This window comes from Cynocephalus volans, chromosome 5 (assembly GCF_027409185.1).
Source record: "Cynocephalus volans isolate mCynVol1 chromosome 5, mCynVol1.pri, whole genome shotgun sequence".
In the NCBI taxonomy this organism is placed as follows: Eukaryota; Metazoa; Chordata; class Mammalia; order Dermoptera; family Cynocephalidae; genus Cynocephalus; species Cynocephalus volans.
Window position 1 is genome coordinate 64523407 of NC_084464.1, and position 13877 is coordinate 64537283.

Here is a 13877-nt window from a genome sequence, read left to right on the forward strand (position 1 = left end):
TGTCTCTCTTCCAAACACAATAATTTTGGTTCAAGTTCACAGAGGCTATATCTACACAATAAGAGTGTTTCAATATAACAAGAGAAAATCAGTTGGTTATTTAAATAACAAATGCATCCAGTTAGATAATAAGTGCTGAATTGAGAACTTCTGAATGTTAGGTAATGTGAAAGACAGTGTTGACAAAGAGAAAAGAGTATATGAAGTATTTGCATTTTTTAAACAACAATTATCACAATCCTGGATGCAAAACTTAAAATTAGGCTAGTGGATAAGATTGCCAAAAAATAATTTTGACTCAGGTTTGGAATATATGAAAAATGTCATTAAAGAAACTACAGTTTAACATTTGTGAGAGACAGTAACTGTTAGTACTAAAAGAAATTTAAATAATTAAGCAAAAGGCCAATTTAAAATTCCAGTGTTATACTTTACTTCTTAATAATATTGGCACATTTTGAAGCAATTTAACAACTTTTTACAACTCATTAAGATATGTGGTCAGGCTGTAATATTGACCCATATATTTCCCATAAATCCTCTGTTATTTATTTACCTATAAAACATCAACCAAGAAAAATATTTTTGTAAAGCAATTCTGATCTTATGACTATATGGCCTGAGGGAGTAAATCATTCCAATCTTAAACCCAGTGCAAATAAAGAATTATGGAAGAGCCTTTAATTGGATCCCAGAACTTCTGCTTTGGTTTTTCTTTCTTTTCCTAAAAATAGTAGTCTGTCTTGCTTCCTACCAGACTTTCATTCCTTGAATCCAATCATTCTATTTATAGATACCATTTTAAAAAATTAACTTAGTAATTCATTAAAATATAAACAGATCTCAGATTTATCTGATTTGACTCCCACACTATATTTATAACTCACATGATTTCTAAAGTTCATTGAAAAGGAACTGCCTCAAAAGAGCAATTCTGCTAATCTTGCTCAGTAATTCTCAACTCTAGCTAAACATTAGGATCAGTTGGGATGTCTTTTAAAAAGCACCAGTGGCAGGGCTCCACTTTAGGCAAATTAAATCAAGAATCTCTGGAACTGGGCAAAAGCATTGGTATGTTTTAAAATCTCACCAGTTGATTTGAATGTGCGCCAAGAGTGGAGATCTTCAAATTATATTTCTTCATTGGCAATGTGGGAAAGCCAATCAAATCAGATATTCAATCTTGAAAACAAAAAATGGAAAGTAAAAGCAGAATTATCACAAAAATTTTTGTTTCAATTGCTAAAAATTTGAGTTACATATTCTTGTCCAATGGCATAAAGGAATAGCAACTGCTTTAAGTTGTAGTATATTAATTTTGAGAGATCTGTTCTTTGTTGTGATTCACTGTAATAACCTAACTAAAACCTAATATTATATTTTTGTTTCCCTTGATTCCACACGAGGTTTGGGAACTGCTTGGGCTGGGGCTGGGTATAGCATTTGGTATAAGCTGAGTCTGGGGATTTAGTGTATTTCAAACAGTGATTTTCTTTTCTTTACTTTTTAGTGTAACACAGTTGATTGTACATATCTGTATGGTACAGACTTGAATATCAATACCTGTGGGCAATATGTGATGCTCAAATCAGGATAATTAGTATATCAACATTATACAATATAATATTTTTTTGTGTCCTTTTACCAATTCTTGCCTTACCTCCCTCCCCTTCCCCTTTTCCCATCTCTGGAAACCTCAGTTCTATCTCTCCTTTCAAAAGTTCAAGGTATTACTGTGATTGTTGTATCTTTCTTTTTTTTTATTCATTCATTTATTTTTTTAGCTCCCACTTATGAGTGAGGATGTGCATTTTTTCTCTTTCTGTGCCTAGCTTATTTCACTTAACATGATTTTTTCTAAGGTTATCCATGTTGCTGTGAATAGCAGTATTTCATTCTTTTGTATGGTAGAGTACTATTCCATTGTGTATATATGCCACCTTTTCTTTATCCAATCATCTGACAATGGGCATTTTGATTAGTTTCAACTCTTGGCTATTGTAAATAGAGCTACGATAAACATGGGGTTTCAGATATCCCTTTGACATGATTGTTTCCATTCCTTTGGGTATATATCCAGCTGTGGAACTGCTGGATCATATGTCAGTTCTATCTGTAGTTGTTTGAGGAACCTCCATTCCATTTTTCATAATGGCTGCACCAATTTACAGCCCCAACAACAGTGTAGGAGATTTCCCTTTACTCGGCATCTTCACAAGCATTTGTTATTCTGTCTTTTGGATAACAGCCAGTTTAGTTGGACTGAGATGCTATCTCAATGTGGTTTGATTTGCATTTACCTAATGATTACTTATGGTGAGCATTTTTCATGAACCTATTGGCAATTTGTGTATCTTCCTTTGAGAAATGCCTACTTAGCTCTTTTGCCCATTTTTAAATTGGGTTATTTGTTTTTTTATTGTTAACTTGTTTGAGTTCTATGTAGATTCGGATATTAATCCTTTGTCAGATACATAGTTTGCAAATATTTCCTCCCCTTCTGTAGGTTGTCTTTTTGCTCTGCTAATAGTTTCTTTTGCTGTGCAGAAGCTGTTTAGTTTGTTATATTTCCTTCTGTTGCATGTGCTTTGGGGGTCATATTCATAAAATCTTTGCCCAGTCCTACTTCCTGAAGTGTTTCTCTCATGTTTTCTTTTAGGAGTTTTATAGTTTCAGGTCTTATTTTTAAGTCATTAATCCACTTTTAGTTAATTTTGGGACATGGTGAGAGGTAAGAGTCTAGTTTCATTCTTCTATACATGGTTATCCAGTTTTCCCAGCACCATTTATTGAAGAGGCTGTCCTTTCCCCAATTTATGTTCTTGGTGTGTTTGTTGAAGATCAGTTGGCTGGTGTCTGGGTTCTCTATTCTGCTCTATTCTGTTCCATTGGTTCAAGTGTCTGTTTGTATGCTAGTACCATGCTGTTTGGGTTACAATAGCTTTGTAGTATAACTTGAAGTCAGGTAGTGTTATACCTCTGGCTTAATTTTTTTTGCTTGGGATTGCTTTGGCTCTTTGGGGTCTTTTACTGTTCCATATGGATGTTAGGATTGTTTTCTATTTATGTGAAGAGTCATTGGTATTTTGATGGGGATGACATTGAATCTGTAGATGGCTTTGGGTAGTATAGACATTTTCACAACATTAATTAATCCAGTCTATGAACATAAAATGTCTTTCCATCTTTTTGTGTCCTCTTTAATTACTTTCAACAGTGATTTGTAGTTCTCATTGTAGAATTTTTTCACCTTCTTGTTAAATCTATTCCTAGGTTTTTTTTTTTTTTGGTGAGTATTGTAAATGGTTTAGATTTCTTTTTCTGCTATTTTGTTGTTGGTGTATGAAAATGCTACTGATTTTTGCATGTTGATTTTGTATCTTGCAACATTACTGAGATCATTTATCAGCTCTAAGAGTTTTTAGGTAGAGTCTTTAGATTTTTCTACATATAGGATCATGTCATCTGCAAACAGGGACAATTTGACTTCATCTCTTCTAATCTGGATGCCTCTTATTTCCTTCTCTTGCCTGAATGCTCTGGCTAGTACTTCTATTACTATATTAAATAGGAGTGGTGAGAGTGTGCATTCTTGTCTTGTTCCCATTCTTAAGGAAAAAGCTTTGCACTTTCCCATTTCCACAATTGGAAGTGGGGTTTTGTATATGGCCTTTATTGTGTTGAGATACTTTCCTTCTGTACTTAATTTCCTGGGATTCTTTAGGATGAAGGGATGTTGAATTTTGCCAAATTCTTTTTCTGCATCTGTTTAGATGAACATATGATTTTTGTCCTTGACTTTATTGATGAGTTGTATCACATTTATTGACTTGCATATTTTGAATTATCCTTGTATCTCTGAGATGAATCCCACTTGATCATGGTACATAAGTTTTTTGATGTGTTGTTGTATTCTATTTGCTAATATTTTATTGAGGATTTTTGTGTTTATGTTCATCAAAGATATTGGCCTATACTTTTCTTTTTTTTTGGTTGTATCTTTGTCTGGTTTTGGTATCAGGATGATCCTGGCCTCATAGAATGAGTTTGGGGGAATGGCCTTCTGTTTCAATTTTTTGGAATAGTTTGTTATTCTTCTTGAAAATTTGGTAGAATTCAACAGTAAGGCCATCTGGTCTCAGGTCTTTTTTTGTTGGGATACTGCTGATTAGTGCTTCTTCTCATTGCTTGTTGTTGTTCTGTTCTGATTTTCTACTTCTTCTTGGTTCAGTGTTGGTTATTCTTATGTGTTCAAAAATTTGTCCATTTCCTCCAGGTTTTCAAATTTGTTGGTGTATACTTGTCTATAATAGTCTTTAATGATTCTTTGTATTTCTCTGGTATTTGTTGTAATATCTCACTTTTCATTTCTAATTTTGTTTATTTAGGACTTCTGTCTTCTGTTTTTAGTTAGCCTAGCTAATGGTCTGTCTATTTTGTTTATCTTCACAAAAACCCCAACTTTTTGTTTCGTTGATTTTTTTGTATAATTTCTTGGATTTCTATTTCATTTAGTTCTGCTCTGGTGTTATTTCCTTCTGTCTACTAATTTGGGGATTGGGTTGTTCTTGTTTTTCTAGTTCTTTGAGGTATAGCAGTAGGTTGTTTATTTGAAATCTTCCTATTCTTTCGATGTAAGCATTTATCACAATAAACTTCCATCTTAGTACTGCTTTTGTTGCATCCGACAGGTTTTGGTATGATGTGTCTCTATTTTCATTAATTGTGAGAATTTTTTTTTGGATTTCCTATGTAATTTCTTCTTAGACCCAATGTCATTCAGGAACATGTTGTTTAATTTCCATGTGTTTGTTTAGTGTGCAGAGTTTCACTTGTCATTGATTTCTAGTTTTAATCCATTGTGGTCTGAGAAGATGCTTGAAATGATTTCAATTTTTAAAACTTTGTTGAGACTTGATTTGTGACCTAACATGTGGTCTATCCTGGAGAATATTCCATGTGCAGATGAGAAGAATGCATATTCTGTGGTTGTTTGATGATATGTTCTGTAGGTATCTGTCAAGTCCAATTAGTCTAAAGTTTGGTTTAAATCCTCTGTTTCTCTTCTGAGTTGTTGCCTAGATAATGTGTCCAGTGCTGAGAGAGGGGAGTTCTGGTCCCCACCTATTATTATATTTGGGTCCATATCTTTCCTTAGGTCTAATAGTGTTTACTGCATATATCTGGTTGCACATGGGTGCATATATATTTATAATTGTTATGTCTTCTTGCTGGATAGATTCATTTGTTATCATATAGTGGTTTTCTCTTTCTTTTCTTATAATTTTTGGTTTTAAGTCTATTTTATCTAATATAAGAATAGCTACTCTTGTTCATTTTTGGTTTCCATTTGCATGGTATAACTTTTCCATCCCTTCACTCTTAGTTTGTGTGCATCTTTACAAGTGAGGTGAGTCTCTTGTAGGCAGCATACATTAGGGTCTAGCTTTTAAATCTAATCAGCCAGTCTTTGTCTTTTGATTGGGGGACTTAATCCATTTACACTTATAGTTCCTACTGAAAGGTATTGTCTTCTGGCATTTAATTGATTTTCATTTGGATGTTTTAAATATCTTTTCTTTCTTTCTTTCCCTTTTATCATTTGTTTTTAGTATTCATTTTCTTTTTATTTTTTTTGAGGTGTTAGATAGAATTTCTCTTTCTCATTTGCTTTTTTCCCCCTGCAGTTGGTTTGTTGTTTCTTTTGTATTCATGGTAGAGATTATCATTTTTGCATTCCAGAAGTAGAACTTCTTTGAGGATATCCTGTAGGGCAGGTTGTGTGATGGTGAACTCACACAGTTTTTGATTGTCTGTGAAATATACTATTTCTCCTTAATTTCTAAAGGATAGCCTTGCTTGATGTCATATTCTTGGCTGGCAGTTTTTTCTTTGGTATTATGAATATATCATCCTATTCTCTTCAATCATGTAGAGTTTCTGTTCAGAAGTCTGCTGTTAGTCTGATGTGGACAACTTTATACATGACTTGGTGCTTTTCTCTTGCTGCTTTTAGGATTCTCTCTTTGAGTTTTGCCAGATTGAGTTTAATGTGCTCCAGAGAGGACCTCTTTGGATTGAATCTGTTTGGGGATTTTTAAGCCTCCTGAATTTGAAGGTCCATGTCTCTCCCTATACCTGTGAAAATTTTCACTATTATTTCATTGAATATGTTCTCAATGCCTTTTCCTTTCTCCTCCCCTGCAGGAATACCCATGATTTAGATGTTTGTGCACTTAAGGTATCTGCTCTCTCTTTTAGATTTTCTTTATTTTTTAAAATTCTTTTCTTTTTCCTTTTTGTCCACTTGAATTATTTCAAAGAGACTATCTTCAAGATCAGAAATTCTTTCTTCTGCTTGCTCTAACCTGTTGCTTAAGCTCTCAGTCATGATTTTTATTTCATTAAATGACTCCTTCAGTTTCATGAGTTCTGCTCTATTCTTTTTTAAAGTGTCAATCTCTTTGTAAATTTCCTTCTTCATATCCTAGATAGTTTTTCTCAGTTGGTTGTGTCATCTGAGTCTTTTTGTATATCATTGAGTTTCCTTAAGATTTTTATTCAGGATTCCTTTTTAGTCATTTCAAAAGTTTTCTGCTCTATGGGTTCTGTTACTTGTGAGTTATTTTATTCTTTTGGTGGACTCATATTTTCTTGTTTTTCATATTTCTGGTATCTCTATGTTGATGTCTGGTCATCTGGTAGAGCAGTTGCTTCTTGTGTTACTCTTTTCTGGAATCTGCTGTTGGCCCTCCTTGTTTCAATGGAATCAAGTGGATGACAGTCTCCACAGTGGCAGTGACTGCTGTGGCTGCCGCTGTGGTAGCAGGCTACTCTTGTGGTGGTGGTGGTTCTGGAGGTGGTTTTGGCAGGCTTTCTGCATGGTAGAGGTAGCTCCAGAGGAGGCAGCTGCTTGCATGACAATGGTGGCTGCCTGGTGGCTCTAGTAGTGGTGGTGTCTGCAGCAGTGGTGGTTTTAGCAGCCACCTGCTTGGCTACAGTGTCCACAGTGGTGTCCCACAAAGCTATGGTGTCTGTAGTGACAGTGGTGTTACCTTGCACAGGGTGTAGTGGCATCAGTGGCTTCTAGTGCCTCCCTAGCCTCTGTGGTGTCCTTGGTGGCAGTGGGGTTACATTATGGAGGTAGCATCAGTGCTGGTGGATGCAAGTGCCTCCCTCACTTTTATGGTGTTTGCAGTGGCAACTGAGTTACCTTGTGGGATTAGCAGCAACAGGGTTACCTTGTGTGGCAACAGTGTTACCAGTGGCTGCAACTGCTTTCCTCATATCTGCAATGTCTGCAGTGAAAGTGGGGTTAACTTGTGGGAGCAGCAGCAGCACCAGCAGCTTCAACTGCCTCCCTTTCATCTGTGGGGTTCACAGCAGCAGTGGGGTTACCTTTTTAGGGAAACAGCAGTGCCAGTGGCTGTAGCTATCTCCTTTGTGTCTCCAGTGGCTGCAGCAACAGCAAGGTTAGCTCGTGGGGGTGGTAGTGGCACCAGTGGCTGCAACTACCTCCCTCACATCTGCAGTGTCCTTGGTGGCAGCAGGATTAACTCACAGCAGCAGCAATGGCTGCAGTGGTTGCAGACATCTCCCTCATGTCTGCAGACTTCACAGCTGTGGTGATGGGCCACCTGTAGGAATGCTGCTTTGTTGGGAGGTGCTCTGCAATGGGTGATGGTTTTGGGACCAGACAATGGCTCCAGCAACTGTGATGACAGTAGTAGTGGGCCCATTTCAATCTTTGTGGGAGGAATGCACCATGGGTACCTCTAGTCTGCCATCTTCCCGGAGGTCCCCTCAAACAATGTTTTATTTGTACTTTATATGGCACTTAAAAAATGCTTGGCTACTGATGAACCCTTATAGAAGCAGTTGAGATCCCTTAATAATCTGTTTGAGCATTGTGTTATCTGACTTATCAATTTTCAAAGAAGGTCACTTTCATAGATTTCAACTGTTCACACTAATGTGGTAATCTCCAAGTAAGTGAATATTTAACACCATTCAGGGAGAACATACTCTGCCTGAGAGAAATGATTTCTGTGTTGAGTTACTTAGAAAGAAAATTATATTCTAGTAGCAACAATTATTTCTGATTGTATTTATGATGTCTTGTGAATTCAGCAATTCTTGCTCCACAACCACTCTACAACCCACTTGTCTTTCTACAGGCTTAATTGTGAAAGTCACACTGAGGAATGAGATATAATCAGACCTGCCTCTCTTTCCATCACCTATTAATGTAACCCTATGATTATTTTATTTTCAACTTGGGTCAATTGATTTCCAGAAATGTGATTAGATGCATTTGATTCTGACCTTTCAGATCCATTTGTTCTTAACACAACTTGAGAGCTAATCATTCACTAGATGCCCATAAAACACATACTATGCAAATTCTTCTGTTTCATTCCTTCTTTTTGCAAAATTTTGATAAACATTTAAGGATTGGCAAGATAATAATTCTGATAACAAGGTAACTATGAATGAATTACTGTTTTGGTAGTGTGTAAGCTTTCTGTTTCATTTTATTTTGAATTTTAGAACCTCTATTAATGTCTAAGGTTCTAATCTTATGAGACAAGCATCCCATTCCTCTGTCTTTATTCTCTGAATGAGATACAGAGAGGAGAAAATAAGTGACGTGTCCATGGAAGCCATCCTCGCTTTACGGTTTGAGTCAAGGGTAAAAATAAAATTATCAAGAGGAATAGGTCCACTCTATTTCCTTCAGGCAATTTCCCAAAATTTTCTTAAAACCAAGTTTGATAATAAGTCTTGGATTGCTGAGAGTTCAAGATTGTAATCTCTGGTAAGGACTTGGAATCTGAATATTATTACCTGCTGATTAAAAGAAGATTCATATGCTTTGATAGACAACTGGCTAGAGGGCAAGGGCAAATTTGTCTTATAAAAATAAAGACACCTACTACAGGCACCTGAATGGATAGTCATCTTGCCCAGGCATTCAGGTGGGCAAGGAAATAATTAAAGGGAAGAGCATTTTTACCCCTAGATTTGGCAGTCATAAAAATGACTTTCCTGTGTTGTAAGACCCCAGCCTGTGTTGGGGAAATGGAATTAATAAATTATATATTTTTGCCAACTCAGAAGTTATCTTCACAAAGGTAGTAGACAAAGAAAGTACTCTTATTATCGAATAAGCATCAAACCAGAATGTGATGTGCATCACAGGCAATTAGCTGAGAGATTGAAAAGACTGGAAGAAATTTCACCTTTCATATATAATCAAGTGGATACAACCCATTACATATGAGTAAGTACATTTTCTCAAGATAAACAGTAATTTAATTTGTCCTCAAGTCACAGGAATTGACAGCACCATTTATTATACATAGTTTATCTTATATTCACCTGGTAATTGGGGTGATCATCTGTGTCTGTCTTTACACACACACACACACACAAAACAAATTTCTCAATCTTTGGGACAGGAGGTAGTTTTACAATTTGGGGCCAAGTGTCAGCTAAAGTTAGGGTCGTACTCTCCCTGGAAAGTAGGAGATAGGGACGCTATCTTCTATCGATGTTTACATTCAAAGGAAATGGTTCTCAAGTCCTTGAGAAAGACTTTCCTGGGTCTGACAAAAGGCCCAACTGGTTTTTAAGAGAATTCATGTACATTTCAAGGAGAGGAGAGTGAACCAACAATGATAAGTTTTCTAAAGTAAATGCTCTAAGAAAAAGGAGGGGGAGGGAAACATCTTTCCTTATATTCAACAGAAAGAGTTGAGCCTCTTATTTTAAATTTCCCTTTGTCCTTACACTTGTTTGGCAAGCACCATAACTAAAATCTGAAAAGGTCTGACTTTGGAGTAGCCAATACAAAACAGGTTTCATTTATTTTTCTCTTTTAGGAATTCAGTTAAATCTATTATAGGAAAGATGGCAGTTGGACCATTTTGGGATCTCTCCTTCCAAGTCATCTCAACAGATTGAAGTTGGGTTTTGTATTGTAGCAAGTCAATGTAAAGCTGAGAAGTCAGAAACTGGAAGGACTTGCATCTACTCTGTTTGGTAGCTTGGGAAGATCATTTTTGTCTTTTCAGGAGAAAGAAACAAACAAACAAAAAAAATAAGACCAGGATTAATAACTATTTGGAATTTGGGTCATCCAGATATCTGATGGTTTTAACCCAAGATTCCATGCTGTGCTTTCTAGAGTCCATTTTACCTGCACTCTCTATCTATCAAGCTACCTTTACAGAATTTTAATTACTGAACGTCTTATAGCTTCTGGCTTATGGATAATAAATTCCAGTACCAGATCTTGTGTTTTATACCAAAGTTAAAGTTACATGAATGTATAAAATACATTTAAAATCTTTCAGAAAAAAACGAATATGCAATATTTAATATTATAAATTTTCTAAAAATGGTCTTTTGTTCTGGTTACATAAAGCCTGGTTTCATATTTACAAAAATATGTATATAGATCATTTTGCTTTCCTTTGGCAGGAAAGAGTATGCGTATTTGCTTTTGCACTAAAAGGGAATGAAAAACCAATTTACACAGCACATTTTTTTTTTTTTTGAAATGCTTTCTGGGGCTGACCGGTTAGCTCACTTGGTTACCAGCATGGTGCTGGTAATACCAAGGTCAGGGGTTCAGATCCCCGTACCATCCAGACACTGGAAAAAGAACAAAAACAAAAACAGGAGTAAACAAGCTGCTTGGTTAGCTCAGTTGATCAGAGTGTGGTGCTGATAACACCAAGGTCCAGAGTTTGATCCATGTACTGGCCAGAAAAACAAAACAAAACAAAACAAAACAAAACTGCTCTCTGTAACATTTGCTTAAAGTTTCACCAGACTATATCACTTATTACCCGACGTTAACTCTAAACAAAACAAATTGTGGAATTTGACTCCCTTCATAAATTATGATTTTCAAAGTGACTTAAGCTCTTTCTTATTTATATTTTCTTAACCAAAAGAAGCATGCTGTTTAATTGGTAATATGATAAAAGACTGAGAATTAACTGCCAGGATGCCAGCCTGAAAATAAGGATTGCTTACTTAGTTAATTAATTAATTTAATGATCAACTTTTTAAAATGTTCATCTTCATTTTCCCCAAGTTATTTGGCTCTTTACCTAAGCTGAGATTGGCAAAAGAAAGTAAAAACTTCACAGAATGTCCATAATGATGGCTTTGCCTGTCATAGCATAGTGCATCATTTCTAACCAGCTGCTGAATTGTGGTGCCAAACAGGACTTCTGCCAGTGGGCTCAGGAAGAGGTGAGAAATAGGGCTGAGTTTGACAGCCTGGGTCAGAGGATAAACTATCTATTCCTCTTCAATCTCATTTAATTATTTGCCAAATTATAAAATTTTCTATTTGGAAGAAAACTTAGAAGACATTTGGTCCAATATTTTATTTAATGTTATAACCCTGACTACAACATGTGTCTTTGCATATGTTCTGTTTAAAGTCTCCTGGTGACAGAGAGTTTACCATCTTACAAGTCAAGACTTAATGTATGTTTTAGTATGACTAGGACAAACTAAATAACAACTATACCAATAATAAAAACAAATAGAAAACACTGAAGTTAAATTTGGAGCATTGTAGACTTGAATGTGATATTTAATCTTTTTGAGCCTCAATTTCATTTTCTGTAAAATGGGATCAAAGGGTTATGGTGAAGATCTGCACTAATTTACATTAAGTGCTTTCCATATAAAATACATAGTGCTCAGCAAATTTTAATTAAATGATGATGAATTCTTTAAATCTCTTGTAGTATTAACTACTAAATGTTGGTACTTGTGGAAAAGTCAAATTAATAGTAGTTTTCATATTTGTTAGAAAAATAATGGAGGAGATGTAATTTACTCATTTCCTACCTTCATTCTAAAAGCTAAGAGGATCTAAAGCTTCAGAGGATCCCAGATGATGAAAGCTTCATCTCACTTCTTATCTCATGACTGGTGATTTTTATGGCCAGAACAAATCAGTGCAGTATTGAAGCTATCCTCTTGTCTTAGTCCTTTTTCTTTATCTCTCCCTTCTAGTCTAACAAATTCAGTTTCCCCTAAAAGATGCAGAATGTGTCTGTTTCACAATCCTGTTCAGCTACTTGACCATACTGTACTCCCATTTCCTTTCTGTTAATACTTCCTCCTTGCACATAGTCTGTGTTCTCCCTATAGTCAGCTCTAAACCACAGCTGTCTCAGACTGATGCTTCTTCACTCCAGGATCTGGCCCAGGGCAAAGAGAGAGTTGCCTACAGAAAAGCAATTGACCTCCTTTATTCTCCACCAGCCATTTTGAATGTTCCATTTTCAGTTATCAGTTGGCATCTGAAAATAAAAAATTCATTTCCATTGGGGTCATTCCATCGCATTTTCCTATCAGAGTAATGTTTTAGAACTCATTTTCTCTTCCTACCTCAACTGCACTGCTTTCTTTAGTACTTTCTTTTGTGTAATCTGCCTTCACAGTTGCTAATACTTGTCTCCACTCAGTTAAGTTTATCTTATCTGTTCCAGACAGTGTTACCCTATCAAATAGGAACACACAGAGATTGAATGGATAGAGAAATTATTGGAATCACTCGCCTACCACAAAGCAACATTGTAAAGCCAAGTGAATCAGTATATGAAGAAAAAGCAAGAGGTTCTCTGCTGTCTCTGACTTTTGTAATGTTCCATTTTGCAAAAGCTGGGACTTAATCCAATCCCTATTCACTTTACCTACTTGTTTTAGATGTTGAATTTTAGGGAATGATCCAGACATGATAAAGGAATGGTAAAATAGCAGACAAGTAATTGAGGGAGTCAGGGGTTACGGATGGGACATGGCAGCGCTGCCCCTCAAAGCCATCATGACCCCTTTTGGAGGCCAGAACTGCTCTGCTGAGCTCTCAAGGAACCAGAGTCTGATGTGAAGGTACAGCTGTGTGTCTTTATTATGCCATTAATCATGCAACAAGAAAGCAGCTACTGAGGGAATAAAAACAAACACATTTTTCCTACTCTAAATAATTTTTTATATGAGATGCTATGCCTAAATACTAATGTATAATTTTCTGAAGTATTTTTTTTCTGAATATATTCATCTCCATCAACCTGACTATTGTTTTCTCTTATTTTGCAGCAGTGATGTTGGAGCAGAAGCTGAAAACACAGTCTGCTGAAATTTTTGGAGTGCTGGTGCTAACCACTTGCTAGATTTAACTTTTACTGTTTTTGAAAATGAGTGCTCCCTTTATGAACTGCAGTGCAGCAGAAGAACTAAAAAAAGTTTGCTGCAGGCATCTAGCACCACAGTACCCTACTAATGCCCAGCATAGGAGAGATTTATCTACAGCTTCTTGCACCACTGTCCAAGCCTTTAATGCCTTCTATTAAGCTGACAGCAATACTAATGTGCCCCTATATTTAGTGGTCAAATAAAGAAAAATCATAGGTAAATAGAAGAATGGCTTCGACTGTTTTTCAACACTAGTTTTATCTAATGCATACACTATTGACTGTAACATGTTTTATTCTTCTTTTGCTTCACTTTTTTACATGTTAAAATAAAAAGAGCAACAACTTTTTAAAAATGAGTCCCTGCCTGTTTTCAGGAGACACTAATATTCAGGGGTCCATTGGGGAGATCTTAAAAAAGTTGAAAAAGTTAGTATGTCACAAACATAACATACACTACTTTTCTGTTCTGTTGGAGTTCTGTGCTGCTGGAGCAGAATGTGTACCACTGACACCCAGTGACGATAATGTTGCTGGAGCATCTCTAATATCACTGTCTCTCTGCCCATTGCCACATGGTTCTTGCGAAGGCTGCTTCTGCCAATTTGTACACATACTTGGGAGCAGCAGAGATCATAGAGCAAACCTACA

At 36.1% G+C, this 13877-nt stretch overlaps 1 protein-coding gene across 18 annotated transcripts in view; it reads left to right on the forward strand.

The window, feature by feature from the left end:
- Nucleotides 1–13456, forward strand: part of MLIP (muscular LMNA interacting protein) — a 267406-nt gene extending 253950 nt beyond the window's left edge. For 17 of the 18 annotated variants that reach the window (XM_063096183.1, XM_063096189.1, XM_063096182.1 and 14 more), the window contains one exon: nt 13132–13456. In XM_063096183.1, coding sequence (XP_062952253.1) covers nt 13132–13137 — 6 coding nt within the window. In that variant the 3' untranslated portion in view covers nt 13138–13456. The remainder of the gene's footprint in view (nt 1–13131) is intronic. The other variant, XM_063096180.1, reaches the window with a different exon arrangement.
- The last annotated feature ends 421 nt before the right edge of the window (nt 13457–13877 follow it).